Genomic DNA, 14,656 nt, shown 5'->3' on the forward strand with positions numbered 1-14,656 from the left:
GTTTTTTTGTTTTTTTTTTTTTTTACAGCCTTCTAAAAATGTAAAGAACATAATTAGTGCAAGTGCTGTATGAACATAGGTACAGTAGGCTCTGGTCCACAGGCTATAGTTTGCCAATTCTAGTCTAAATTGGGTTATGAGAGCTTCTAGACCATGACTTATCTTTTTGCTTCTCTGAGTCCTGGAGCAGGCCTCAAGGTACCGCATGCCTTAAGTATTCAAATGGTTGATAAAATCAAGCCAGGTATTGTGAAATCACGGTGAGTTCTTGGGTTGGCAAATGGTGAAGGAAAACAACATCGTAAAACTTCATGAGCCCACATTACTTTCTATCTTGGGATGTAGCTGTCTCAGCTGATTTTCCAATCACAGCTACCGGTTATGTCACTGAGCTAGTTCCTGCTCAAAAGAGCTGGCCCATGACCTTCAAAAACTAAACCCAAAAGATAGAAATGGTCTTTTGCTTATTTTATTTATTTATTTATTTATTTATTTATTTATTTATTTATTTATTTATTTATTTATTTATTTTTTAAAAGATTTTATTTATTCAGGAGAGACAGAGAGAGACAGAGGCAGAGACACAGGCTGAGGGAGAAGCAGGCTCCATGCAGGGAGCCGGATATGGGACTCGATCCCAGGTCTCCAGGATCACACCCTGGGCGAAAGGTGGCACTAAACCGCTGAGCCACCCAGGCTGCCCTGGTCTTTTGTTTAAATAGGAGGAAAAATATTAGGATTCAGTCCAGTAAGATTAAGTATTAAAGAATTTTTAAAAAGCAGACAAGCTTAGGATAAAATGTTTTATTATTAAAATAAAAAACTTTGTATAAAAGCATTACAGATCAAAAGCTCTATTTACACTTATTGATTCAATGTCCAATTAGGCATCAAACACTGAACATGCACAGCAACAGGCTGCACATGCAAAGAAAATGGACAAACACTTAGATTCCACCTCTATAAAATGATTTGATTAATGCAAAAGGGGAGGGGGCATGACACGTGGAATCTGCCCAGAAAACTAAAAGGGCAGAGATGTCCAGTTAACAAACTGTTGAAAGTCACCCAATTCCAAAAAGGCACTTCTCATTGTTATAAAAGTGCTTAAAACCGAACGTGAACCCTGTGCCTGGTTTATAACTTCAAGAAAGCAAACACTGCAAAGACTGGTAGTAGTACTATCAATTTTCCATACAAAATGATCAGGAATTAATTTGAAACACCTCACAAACAAATGGAAATAAGCCTGGCCAACTAAAATTACAATGAAGTGTTAGAGCATGAATTCAAGCTGGCCTTTCCCTGTAGCCTCAGCATCCTAACTCCCTGGGGGGGTCTTTTCTACGATGATTTTGAGCACAGCAATGCCCACAGACCACGGCGCAGGGACTGGGAGAGCCAGATGTACCACTTAACCTCCTAGCGGAAGAAAGCATCAGCAACTAAGTCTCAAAGGGGACACCGTGTAAAAGAAGCACGATACACGGAATACTCTCACAAGAGGCATCCAAAGTAATATACTCCACTTTCCGACAATTACTCCAATTTCTCCACATGGTTTTAAGACTTGTGTGCCTTGATTCTGTTAAAAAACATCAACTAGTATGAACGCTACATCTTAAATTATACTGCTTTCTTGTAAACAAGTTAGAAGGCTGTTCTCTGAAATTCAATAGATGTAGTTAGTAAACATTACTACTGTGTTGCTAAGTGCTTGGTTTTATGGGTAGATTCCGGGGCTATTTCAACGCCAATTAAATCAAACATGCTTTCGTAAAATTGCCATTTAAAAAGAATTCAGGAATAGAACGGTGGGAGAGAACCACTGGAAGCAGAGGGGGATGGTATGGGGTAGGGAGGAAAAAAAGCAGAGGAGAAATGGCAGGAGGGCAAAGTATAGCTGGCTATATACCTCTGTGATGCTCAGAAACACATGTCTAACGAAATTAATGTGATTTGCGTTTCCTATAAAACTGACTGATCATCCAAATTCTTAACTCGGGTTTCAAGCACATGACAAAATGGAAAACTTCAGGAAGATTTGCACAGTGGAGGGACGGATAGTGGATCTTCAAAATGCTATGCTTGCATTTCGAATTCCTGTTTCAGGCTGAAAGAGAGAAGGGAACATGTTAGGATATGGTTTTCAACCTAAGAATTTTCTTTGAAAAACCTAATTCACAGTTTTGAAAATGTTTTCATCGAGTTATAGTATATATAGTCAAATGCATCTACCTGAGGCATACAACTTTAATTTTTACGCACTCACACACACATCGCCACCACCCAGATAAAGTTATATAATATTTCCAACATCCTAAAAGACTCCCAATGTGCCCCTTTCCAGTCCAAACCTGCAGTCCTCAGCACCCAGAGACAACTGCTATTTTGACTTCTATCATTTTTTTTTTAAGATTTTGTTTATTTAGTCAAAGAGACAGAGAAAGAGAGAGAGAGAGAGAGAGAGAGAGAGAGGCAGAGACACAGGCCGAGGGAGAAGCAGGCCCCATGCAGGGAGCCTGATGTGGCACTTGATCCCGGGACTCCAGGATCACCCCCTGGGCCGACGGCAGGCTCTAAACCGCTGAGCCACCCAGGGATCCCCAAGACTTGTATCATTTCTTATTCAGACACATACATGAATGCAAGATTTGGGTGTGCGAGAGAGAAAGACCAGCGATTTACCTTTTCAAGTAAGCATGCACGTTCCCAAAGCCATGGTATTTGGCTAAATACACAAGGACCCCAGTTGCACACCTCCCGTCTCGCTGTCGGCAGAAACTGCAGTTGCAGATCCTGCGGCAAGGTGGGCAATGCCAGTTCTGAAGGAGAATTGTGAAAAAGCACAGTTAAGTCAAATCTTACTTTCCTCCTCTTTACTTATCTATTCCTATTTAACCTCTAAGATAGGTATCATCAATTGGATGTAAATCTTTTTTTCAGTAATAGCAAAACCGTAACATGATTATCTTCCATTTGTCCTCCTGACGTTTTCTTAGGAAATGCAGCAGAGGAAGTCACACAGCAGTTTGCAGGGGTAAAGGTAGAGTCAACCCCCCTGGAATGGCCTGGTCCCAAGCACTCTGGAGGGGGGCTCACATTCACCCAGCACCAACACTCTGAACTCATCAGCGCCCCCTGAGATGTGCACTGCAAAACAGTAAGGGCTTGATCCTTTCCCTGATGCCCTCTTTCTGGCCCTTTCAACTCGATGGCTGACCTTCGAGCCCACAGGACCACCCCTTCAAGGCACCTACTGGATCTAGGAGAGCATCCTTGACCTCTTCACCATAACGGTTTCGAAGGCAGGGACCACAGAACTGGCCTCGAACGCCCCAGCACTCCGGGTTCCTGCAGTTTGTTTTGGTATCAATAGTTTTCTGGCGGCATTGATGGCAAGTAGATCCCTAAAAATAGGCAGATAAGAAGGAAAAAAAGAACAAAATACTGCTTTTTGTATAGAAAAATATAGAAAAATGGCATAAAGAATGTGCTTCTTTGTGGATGGAGTCTGACAATTTGTCTTTGGATCCTATTTCAAATCTGCATATACATGGGTATGCCGAGGGCATGAAAAATAAATCAAGCATGGTGATTTCATTCAACTGGCAGACCCAATAGTTAATATTATCAAAACTCGTTTTCTGCGAGGGCCGCCTGGGTCACTCAGTGGTTGAGTGGCTCAGGGCGGGATCCCGGGATCGAGTCCCACTTCAGGCTCCCTGCATGGAGCCTGCTTCTCCCTCTGCCTATGTCTCTGCCTCTCTCTCTCTGGGTCTCTCATGAATAGATAAATAAAATCTTTAAAAAAAAAGACCCACAAAACAAAAACAAAATAAAAAAGTAGTTTTCTGTGAGACATACAGTCAATATATGTTGAATCAATTTCTAAAATTAAAAGATCAAATGCTACCAAAGGCTTTACTAAGCAAATACTACTGCTGCAGACTCACTAAGAGGTGTGTTATCCCAAGGATGCTACAAAACTCTCTTTCCTTTTATGAAAAAAAACACAAGCACATATCCCTTGTACTAAGGCTTTAACGTTAGCAAAAATCTAAGGATAGAAGCTCTCCTTTCTCTCACAGATGTTCATGTTCACAGATAGAATTTAGAGGTTTATACCAATGTACGGTTATAGATCTTCTCTCGAGAATTGTTGCAGATGTTCTCCAGCTCTTCCTCTGTAATTTCTTCCACCGGGCGAATTATATGTGGAAGGGTCATGGATCCAGCGCGACGACTTCTGGGCATGTCGTCTTCCTGCGTGACAAAAATCATGGACTGGTGTTTCTACTGGCTCTCCCCAGCTTTGAATCCCAGACACATGATTTGTAATTTCCTCACGAAGAATTCAACCTAGAAACCTTCCTTAGAGCTTATGGAGAAGGGACAAGTTCTAAGTTTACTAAAGATAACGGGACAACATCACGGAAATGATTCCTACATACGAAAAGCTGCAGAAAGCTTGGGGCACTTAGAAATAAAATCTCGAAAACAAAGAAACAAAATCAAGTTCGAATCCCATGTTGGATTATAGGGATTACTTAAAAATAAAATCTTAAAAAAAAGACAGAAAGAAAGGAAGAAAGCAAGCTTTGACCTTTTCACCTGCTAACAAAAACAGCAAGTAAGTCTATATAACATTAACAATTCTTAATGATTTGAGAAGAAGGTTTACTGTGGGTCATCTATGATGTTGAGGCCGCATAGTGTGTAGTGTACTGGATACTGCGCCTACAGGAAGACGACAAAGGGAAGAGCAAGCACAAACACCGAGAACTCACATTCATGTAGTTGTCCACGGTCTTCCTCTTTCTCACCAACATATACTTATCCTCCTCCTCCTCCTCCTCCTCCTCTTCTGTGGGTAGAGCACTAAGAGACCCAAGGATCCGGGACCTTGACCTGGTAAGAGGACGAGCTCTTCGTTCAGGGTTTCTCCTGGAAGCAACACCCGGGAATGTACGCCTTCGGGGTGTCTTTGACTGCTAAACAAAACACGATGGAACCCATTTATTCCAGAATGAAGAGAAATGTACCTTCTCCTTAAGCATGTTTTTAAGTAAAAGGAGAGCTCCATTTCCTAATCCTTTGTCCTTTCCATGATGCAATCACAGTGAGCCCCCAAATGGTACAGCTATTGTAATTCTGCTTTTCTAACACCAAGCCGTTTCTCTCAAACTGAGAGATGATCCATTTATTCCTCCACTGAAGAACAGATCTCATTTGGGAGCCCTGGGTGGCTCAGTGGTTGAGCGTCTGCCTGATCCGAGTTCCCAGATTGGGCTCCTTGCATGGAACCTGCTCCTCCTGTCTCTGCCTCTCTGTGTCTCTCATGAATAAATAAAATCTTTAAAAAGAAAAGAAAAAAAAAAAAAGAACAGATCTTGTTTTCCAAAAAACAAAACAAAACCTTTTCTACAACATCTCTTGAGCCCTGAAACATACTCACTATTTCTATGTGGCACAAGACAGAAATGTATGTATTTATGGTTTTCCTTCTTCTGTTCCTTGCCTGCCCCTTCCCTTTCTCCTCAGGGAGAAGTGGGGAAAGGACATCTTTCCTTTTGTACCACAGCAGACACATCAAATTCCCTTTAGTTGCACCAGCCTAGTTCCTCAGAATAGAATCACATATATTAGGCCATGACTTGGTTAAGAAATTGTTTTTTCTGAGCAGTCCGGGTGGCTCAGCGGTTTAGCACCGCCTTCAGCCCACGGTGTGATCCTGGGGACCCGGGATCGAGTCCCACGTCGGGTTCCCTGCATGGAGCCTGCTTCTCCCTCTGCCCGTGTCTCTGCCTCTCCTGAATAAATAAATAAAATCTTAAAAAAAAAAAAAAAGAAATTGTTTTTTTTCCTTTTTTCTCATTCTCAGTTACTAAAAATCTGTATTATTACTCATCTATCATGCAGAAGGAATATCCTAATGCTGGGGATACAGGAAAAAAAGTTTTCAATCTTTACTCCCTGCTCTTGAGGGGCTTAGTTTAGTTGGGAAGGAGAGAAACAGCCAATCAAAATGGGTCTAAGCACTGCAAAGCACGGCTTAGAGAGGAGGCCACACCTGCCCTAGGATGCACAGAAGAGGTCCCAGAGATATGTTAGAGAGGTTTTTCCTCCAGTTCTTTGTCTGTAGGACTACACAAAATAAGGAAATTGGATTTTAAAATAATAAATTTATCTTAGACCTGTCCAAAATACTATAATACAAACAAGGATTTGCACTTACTGAACTGGGGCCTGGTAGGGAACGCCTTCCGGGGAATGAGCCAGGGAAGCTTTCTAATTCCGACATTAGTTTTGCAAGCTAAAAAGGGAGGAAATTCAACAGAAATTATTAGTTTAGAATAAATGCAGGGAATAAAGCAACTTTTGGAAAATATAGTAGCACATCTCAAGTTTCCAGTTTCACTCATATATTTGCCAAGACTAATGAATTAAAAAAAAGAAATTAATTTAGGAGGAGAAGCATATATTGAAGGGACGCCCGGGTGGCTCAGTGGTTGGGCGCCTGCCTTTGGCTCAGGTCATGATCCTGGGATTGGGGATCAAATCCCTCATCGGGATCCCCCTGAGAGGAGCCTGCTTCTCCCTCTGCCCGTGTCTCTGCCTCTCTCTCAGTCTGTGTCTCTCAGGAATAAATAAATATACCTTAAAAAAAAAAAAGCATATTTTGAGGCATTCATTGTGAAGGCTTCACAGCACACTGAAAATAATTCTTAGGACAGATATAAACAATGAGCAGCTTAGAGAAAGGACAGGATGGGTTAGTGTCAGAACAAAGTCAGATACCTACCATCGCTTTGTTTTGCTTTATATTTAAAGCTCTTTTCTCCAAAAAGTTCATTCCATTTTCATCTTCGGAATCGGAATTAGAATCAGTCACAGAATTCTCAGAGGGTTCGGGGGGCACTGCTCTTTTGCTGGCGGCTCCCCTGGTGTTCTGAGTTGGAAACTTCATGGCCACTCGGAGGGGTCCGGACCGTCTGCCCTGGCTGCGGGTCTTACAGCCAGTGTGGTCTGACTGCAGTCTCTAGTTAATCAGGAACAATGGAGTCATTAATGACTTGTTGATTGTCCTACAAGCTGCACCAGTAGGACTACAAATCTCTTTTGAACAAAAGACGCTGCTGACATGGAATAAATTTTAATTGAACACTTTAATCGTCAATTTTAATTGACAGCCCTGAGAAACAAATCAGGAATTACAAATAAGTACAATAATCAGTTTAATTTAACTCCCGTAGCCTATTTGAGACATGTTGTTATAAGCCATCTTCATAGCCTTTATTAGGCCAGTGGTTCGGAGTAATTTTTTTAATTAAATGTGAAAATCCCAGTTCCCTTTTTAATTTAGAAATAGATCTTTTATTTTTTAAAAGAACTCCTATAAAAACAAATATGTGTCCTCTCACAAACACGGTTTCAATGCTTATGGCATTAAACCATATAGGTGTCTTAGTGCTCTAATCTACTTTTTAAAAAATGTGTGGTAAATATGCATTACATAAAATGTACCACCTTAACTACTTTTAAGTGTACAGTTCAATGGCATTAAGTACACTGTTGTGTAACCATCACCACCATCCATCTCTAGAACTTTTTCATCTTCCTAAACTGAAACTCTGTACCCATTCAACACTAACTCCCCACTCCCGGCGGTCCTCTGGCAACCACCATTCTACTTTCTGTCTCTCTGAATTTCACTACTCAGGGTATCTCTAATCTACTTCTTGTAAATTAAAAAAAAAAAAATTGAGATTCCAAACGTAAAGTGGGTTTCCATCATTGAAAATATATTAAAATTAGGGCAGCCCAGGTGGCTCCGCGGTTTAGTGCCGCCTTCAGCCCAGGGCCTGATCCTGGAGACCAGGGATGGAGTCCCACGTCAGGTTCCCTGCATGGAGCCTGCTTCTCTCTCCTCTCTGCCTCTCTCTGTCTCTCACAAATAAATAAAATCTTTAAAAAAATATATACATATATATTAAAATTAGTCATTAGGGAAAAGCAAATCAGAATCATGATACTGCTTCATTACCCACACTAGTGGAGCTGAATCAGTATGAAGTATGGCATGAATGTAGAGAACCTGGAACCCACATACACTGCTGGTAGGAATCTAACAATGGTCCAGCCAAAGACAGCCTGTCATTTCATTAAAAGGCCAGAGCTACCATAGGACTCATTTGTACATACACCCCGACAGTATATGTCCACACAAAAACTTGTATGTGAATGTTCGAGGCAGCGCTATTCACAACAGCCAAAAGGTGCAAATATCCCTCAAATCCATCAACTGGTAAAGAGGATAAATAAAATGTTGTATATTCACAAAATATTATTCAGTGATAAAAAGGTACTAAGCACTGGCACCTGCCACATCATGGAAGAGCCTTGAAAACCTTACACGAAGTGAAAGAAGCCAGTCACAAAAGACCAGATAGTATATGGTTGCATTTGTATGAAGTGTCCAGAATAGGAAACATATAATTGCAGCAGACAGACAGGTGGTTGCCAATGGAAAATTGAGGGTACTGGGAAAGGTTGAGAAGTAACGGTTAATGGGGACACGGTTTTTTGGGGAGGTGATGAACATATCCTAAACTGATGGTGGTGATGGCTGAAAAAAATTGAGAAAAGAAAATGTATCACCCATGAAGTTCCAGAAATGGAAGACCCATTTTTTTTTAAAAAAAACCTTCAAGCACTTCTTAAATCCACACAGCTTCTAGTATTCTTCGTGTACTTTTAATGTGCCTGATTATGGGAAAATGACAAACTTTTATGGGTTTTTAAGGCTTTTACTCAATTGGCATTTTATTCATTGAAACTAACAGCATCTACTAAGAATGGAAACATTGCCCAGAAATGACTCAGGCTACGCAATGTTTAGGTCACGTGCAGATTTACAGACCAGCCCCTGCAATAACTCCAATCTGCACTGATTTGAACCACCGCCACTTCTTAGAGACATTACCATAAAGTCAGATAGTGATAAACTATCTCCTTGGCCAGATGCTCTCACTTATGTCAGTGTGAGTGTGGTCCCCGGAGTGGCTCCGTTATCAGACTGCAATGAGCTGAAGAGCATGCACCTAACTGTAAACCAACACGCTGCTTCCTTTGTTGAGACAGTCCTGCCAACAAGAGTCTGCAGAACTAAACAATATGCTCAGGGAGAGTGGGACTGAGGTGCAGCAGCAGCAGCAGTGGCCTCAGCAGCACGAGAGGTTAAAGCTAAGGCAGCATGCACAAGAAAAGCCAGCCACGGAGCAAAAGTGAAAGCAGGAAGGGCCCTAATTGTCATTTTCTGCACTTGAACTCCTGCACATGAGCCATCACAGGTTTTTCGGATGAAGGTATAGAGCCACCATGAGAACCAACATATACCAAAGGCCTGCTCTATGCTGGGCTGGTACTGGGGCTGGGCACTTGAACTTAAATAGGAATATTGCTAATCTTGAGGACATGTGGGCTTCTGATCATCAGGCTAGATTTCTGTGGCAACAGAAATCTGGAGGTTGGCCAATTTTATCTTACCAGTTTCCAAGATTTTTACAGCCTATAAAACGTTCAAGCTTTTTAGGAACTATGTTAGTCAAAACTGTTGTAAGACTTGAAGAAGAAAATAACTCTTTAAAATGTTAAAAAGCTCAACAAAATCTAATGGCATGACTAAAATGAAAATTACGAGAAAAATATTTTTTAAGCAAGTATGCCATGCCTGTAAATGTACCTTGCTTCTTCTTGACATGGGTTCTCAAACTCACCATTCCATCTTGTATTTCACTCTCTGAGAAACCGCAAAATGATTCATCGTCAGAGTCGGCATGAAAAATACTGGCCAGTTCTTTAGTGACATCTGGCCTTGGTTTCTGTAAAAATCCACAATGGTCTAACACATCTTGCACCTCACTTTCTGAAAAGCCGCAGAAAGATTCATTATCAGAGTCCTCATAAAAAACATTTGCCAGTTCTTCACTGATATCTGACCTGAATTTAGGTTTCTGTAAAATAAATAAATAAATGTGGTTGTGCATTTTTTCCCTCTTTTTTCAAGAACCAATTTTCCATAAACCGTGCAGAGAGCAAATCACATTTACAAGTGCACTACAAGAGAACAGCTTTTGTTACAAAGAAAAATGGTTCAGAGGTTTACAAATGATTTCTGAGTTGTTATGGCAAATCATCAGGCATGTTAGGTTAGGCGACATTTCAAAAAGATAGAATAAGTAGCTAATCTACCTCCAACAATTACTACCTAGAACCACAGCAAAAAAGTGAAATGAAATTACAATGCATACTGTATTTTCCAGCAGCTGTATAGAAATGCAGGCAAAAAAGCAAGCAGTTTTAATCACGCACAAAGCATTTGGGGCATTGTGGGCACCGCAGACTCAATTCTGTTTATTCTCAGGCAGCACTTACTGTGTTTGCAAAATTATCAGAAGCAAAGCTGTCACAACTGTCATCAGAGGATGACGACGTTTCCATGGAAATCAACTTCACATATCTAAATTTCTTTACGTTCTTCTTTACTCCGTGATCCTTTTGCTGCAAATGAAAATGGCAATACTATTAAATGGGACGCTTACTACACCCTCTAACCGAAGACATCATTTTGAGTTTAGTAGTTCTAACAGCACAGGGTAGATGTGTCCATTTCTTACACCTTATATAGAAAAAGGAGGATTTGCAAATGCTACAAAAAAAAAAAAATTAAAACCTGGTAAAATCTTAAAAGGGGATTTAAAGGAATATTGTTAAGGACACTTATCAGTTTAATCAAACATCTGTGGAACTACCTCACTGCTCACCTCTCTTCCCACCAAGCCGAGCATTATACAGAGTTCCCAAGGGGTTTAGTGCTGACCTCCTAAAACCTGCCTGTTAAAAACACTGGATTGCACTTCTAAAAGGAAATTTCAAAAGTACAAAATGGTAGGGTGATTTCTCTCTGTCGGCCAAAATCAAGCTAATGAGGTCTTTTTTATATAAGCTTTGGGCTCTGTACTGTGATGCTAATTATCCAAACGACAAAAACTGGGCAGCACCTCTACTTCAAGATGGCAGGCTTTCAAGCAGGCCCTGCTCTACCAGGAGGGGTATAGGGATTTCAGCACAAAGTCCTTACAAATCGCGTACATCCACAGAGTGAACAAACCCACAAGGAGGCAAGTTAAAGGTCAAACAGCCCTCCAAACCCAGGAAGAATGCCTGATTCCACTTCAGCCTTCTAGTAGCCTGGCACATTCAGCTCTTCCTGCAGTCCCCTTGCTACACAAATCTTAAGTTTTTAGAAGTTCTTCCTACTTGCAGGTTACTTGTTCATACACACGGAACAGCCTGGCTTTGCACCTCAGAAAATGCAACTGGCATCTATTTCATGTTAAAGACAGCAGTTTCTGGCATTTCTTAATATTTAATGAGATTTCTTAAGTGCTTTTAGTTCCTATATTTAAATCTTCTTAAGTATATAGCTGCACGATAGAAATGACTCCTCACGTTGAAAACTCTGAAAGGCAATCTCTGCTATGGGTCTCACAAAATAAAGCCAAGATGTGAGGTGTCAGGAACATTCTAGACCTTCCTTGTACACCTAACATTCTGTATTTCATTTCAATCTCTTGCAAATAAAATTGTCATGTCTTTTGTCCTTTAGAAAGGCAGGAAAACGTGAGAATAGAGCTACCATCTATTAGAAAGGCTCTCACAAACACCCCATATTCCAGGTGAGGAAACTCAAGGCCCCAGGGAGGGTGAAATCGAGTGCAGGAGATGACACAGCTGGAAGGAGAACCCAATTCTGCAGTCACCTAGGCCAGCACTGCTCCTAGCATTCCGCTGCAATTTACTCATCAATCTCCCTGTGAGCAGAGGTCCAAGACCGCCTCCGGGGAGGCATTTTACTGGAAGCTGACAAGGAAACATACGCTGGGCTTTAACACGCCAGCACAGGCCAAGAATTAGGTAGCAGGCAAATGCATGTTTGGAGGTAAAGACATAGAAAAAGGCAAATGCTCACGGCTGAGATGAACTTTTCTGGCAGGCAGGGAATATAATAACCAACACTGTGCCGTAGGTGTTTTTTCTGTGCCAGGCACTGAGCGTGTTTTCACATAACGTCTACTCCCTTGCAACCAAGTGTTATCATTATTCCCACCTAACAAACGGGGAAGGAAGCAGGGAATGCCTGGGTGGCTCAGGGGATGAGCGTCAGCCTTTGACTCAGGTCCTGGGATCGAGTCCCCATCCGGATCCCTGCATGGAGCCTGCTTCTCCCTCTGCCTGTGTCTCTCATGAATAAATAGGTAAAACCTTAAACACACACACACAAATGGGGAAGCTGAGGCCCGAGGGGTGAAGTGGATTACTCAAGTCACAGGATGGCCCAAATCTGAACGCAGGGATGTCAGACTCGAGCCCTGCTGGACGCGGCTTTCTCCAACCTAAAAGCCCAGGCCGGGTTACACCCAGAGGTGTCCGAGGCCACGCCCCCACCCCCACCCCCCCTAGAAGCACAGCCTCCTCACGTGTGTCACTCTTATTTATAAAGCATGTCACTCCCTTCCTCCACCCAGCCCCCATCTTCTTAACATCTCCGGGGGGCAGACCCTACGTTCCGGTTTCCGTTAGAGCAAAAAAAGTAACGTCCCATTCGGGGCAGCGTCCTGCAGCTGCAAGGCCGGGGGGTGGGTGAAGGGGTGCAGAACCGGCAAACGGCAGGCGGCCAGTTGGGACACCAGCTCGTCCGGGTGCAATCGCCGCCCGGACCTGGGGCGCCTCACAACCCCCCCCGCCTGTGCACACCCCAAGTCCGAAAGAGACCGTTTTGCAAGACCTTGAAACTTCAAGCCCACCCAGCCCCGTCAGCGGCTGGAGAGCGGGTGCGGGAGCGGCGGGGAGCACGTCCAGGGGCCCCCCCGGGGCGCGCGGGTCCCCGGCCGCCGGGAGCCACCCACCCGCCCGGAGCTGCGGGGCAAACCCCGGGGGGCAGGGAGGGGCGGCCCCCCCCCCCGACCCGGGCTCGGGCCCGCAGGCACAATGGGGCCCCGCCGGCTCCGGCCGCTGTCCGGCCCCGGGGCGCACGTGCACTGCGGGCGCACGTGGCTCCGGGCTCGCCCGGCGCCGCAGACCAACCTGCAAACCGCTCAGCTCGCCGCCCGCGCGCGCCGGGTGCGCACGCCCCGCGGGGTCGGCCCCCGGCTCCGGGTCACCCGAAACGCACGCGATCTGGGGGTGGGGGGGCTGCCCCAACGGGAACCGCCCAGGATGGCCACCGGTCGCTAAGGAGCGCCGGGTCCGCGGAGTTCGGGGGATCGGCCCGCGCCCAGCGCCCCGCGCCCCGCGCCCACCGCGTCCACCCCTCGAGCTCGTCCGCCCAGCGCTCACCCGCACGCGGCGAGCGTCCATGCCGGCGGCGGGCGCGGAGCCGGAGAGCCGAGCACCGCGAGCGCCGCGGTCCCACTGAGCGGGAGGGAGCCGAGCGGCGGCGGGCGGGGCGCGCAGACCCGGGCCCCGGGGGGCGGGGCTCGGCCGGCTTTCCCGCGCCGGGGCGCAGGTCCTGCCAGCTGCGGAGACCGCCGGCGGGGCCACGGGCGCCCTCCCGCCGCCGGGGAAAAACGCGGCCCCCCCAGATATTGCGAACTCAAGGCACAGCCTTGGAATCCCCTAAAGTGCGCCTGGAAAAGCGGCGCCTTTTACGGGCGCTAGGACCCCTCTCTTTACGCTGCTGCACAGACCTGAGCGAGTGGCGCGAAAGAGGTTCGTATTGCCCCGGGGTAGGCAGGCTGATTTGCATGAGTTCCCGGGGCCGCGGGCGCCCGGGCCTGCGGGGTGCGGCTCACGTCGTGGAAGACAACCCAGGACTTGAGCACGGATTCTCCCCCTTACTAGTGCAGCCCCTGTCCCCGAGTGTGGCACCTCCTACCTGGCGACCCCATCACCACCCGCAGCAATAAAATGAGGCAAAGCCTGACGTTTCCTTGCAAGAACGCGCAGGGAGCCGCGCTGTGGGTTTTATGCAAGACTTGTGCTTTGTAACTTAAGACTTAACCTGCGGGATCGTACGGTCTTGCCAGTGCATCTGTTGGGGGGGGGGTAGAAGCTGGAGCCCCTTTATGTGGTTTGGGGGATCTTCTCTCTCTCTCTCTCTCTCTTTTTTTTTTTGATCTTCTCTTTTTTTGTGCGAACTTGTAGTTACCGAAATCGGGATGACCGCGAGATATTTTTCATTTGCCCTTCCAGTCAAACGTGACATTTCCGACGCAATAAAGTGTGAGGTTTTGCATTTTTTTTCATTTTTTATTTTTTTGGTGGGGGGGAGAGCAGGAACAAGAAAAAGGGCTTTAAGAAGAAAAGGTAAAAGGAGTTGGGTGGCTTTAAAGGCCACTGACTGTCATCTCGCATGTAAGACAAGGGCTTGGGATGGAAACCATCGAATTTGCTCCTTAAAAAACTTTTCTCTCGCCGAGAAGTCCTCGGCAGTGAGAGAGCATGCGTGAGCGCCGGGATCCAGAAACTTGGGAGCGAGTCCTGCAGGAGAACAATGGGTTGGAGGAGTCGGGAGGGTCTGGGAGCGGGTCCTCGAGAGCCTCCCCCAAAGCCGCCTGCCCGGGGTCACGGTCACCGTGCGAGGGACAAAGGA

General features: G+C 45.1%; 1 protein-coding gene across 3 annotated transcripts; it reads right to left on the reverse strand.

Moving 5' to 3' along the window:
- Positions 1-783: 783 nt before the first annotated feature.
- On the reverse strand, positions 784-13,498 carry CDCA7 (cell division cycle associated 7). 3 transcript variants are annotated; one of them, XM_055308501.1, is made up of 10 exons: positions 13,402-13,498; positions 10,438-10,563; positions 9,780-10,016; positions 6,806-7,042; positions 6,239-6,316; positions 4,791-4,991; positions 4,129-4,266; positions 3,261-3,410; positions 2,689-2,825; positions 784-2,113 (listed from the first exon to the last, which is right to left on the reverse strand). In XM_055308501.1, exons 1-10 carry the CDS (start codon positions 13,420-13,422, stop codon positions 2,083-2,085), a joined length of 1,356 nt encoding a protein of 451 aa, XP_055164476.1. In that variant the 5' UTR covers positions 13,423-13,498; the 3' UTR covers positions 784-2,082. The 3 variants fall into 3 exon arrangements, with proteins under 3 accessions (XP_055164476.1, XP_055164474.1, XP_055164477.1); XM_055308499.1 differs by having other exon boundaries at positions 4,791-4,994; XM_055308502.1 differs by lacking the exon at positions 9,780-10,016 and having other exon boundaries at positions 4,791-4,994.
- Positions 13,499-14,656: the final 1,158 nt, after the last annotated feature.

This window comes from Nyctereutes procyonoides, unplaced genomic scaffold, assembly GCF_905146905.1.
Source record: "Nyctereutes procyonoides isolate TBG_1078 unplaced genomic scaffold, NYPRO_anot_genome, whole genome shotgun sequence".
NCBI lineage: Eukaryota > Metazoa > Chordata > Mammalia > Carnivora > Canidae > Nyctereutes > Nyctereutes procyonoides.

Coding starts and splice junctions, on each gene's coding strand:
- CDCA7 (XM_055308499.1), bottom strand. CDS start 13,422: ATGGACGCTCGCCGCGTGCGG. Junction 6,317..6,805: donor TAAAGCAAAACAAAGCGATG/GTAGGTATCTGA, acceptor CTCCCTTTTTAG/CTTGCAAAACTAATGTCGGA. Junction 4,995..6,238: donor CCCTACCAGGCCCCAGTTCA/GTAAGTGCAAAT, acceptor TGTTTTGTTTAG/CAGTCAAAGACACCCCGAAG.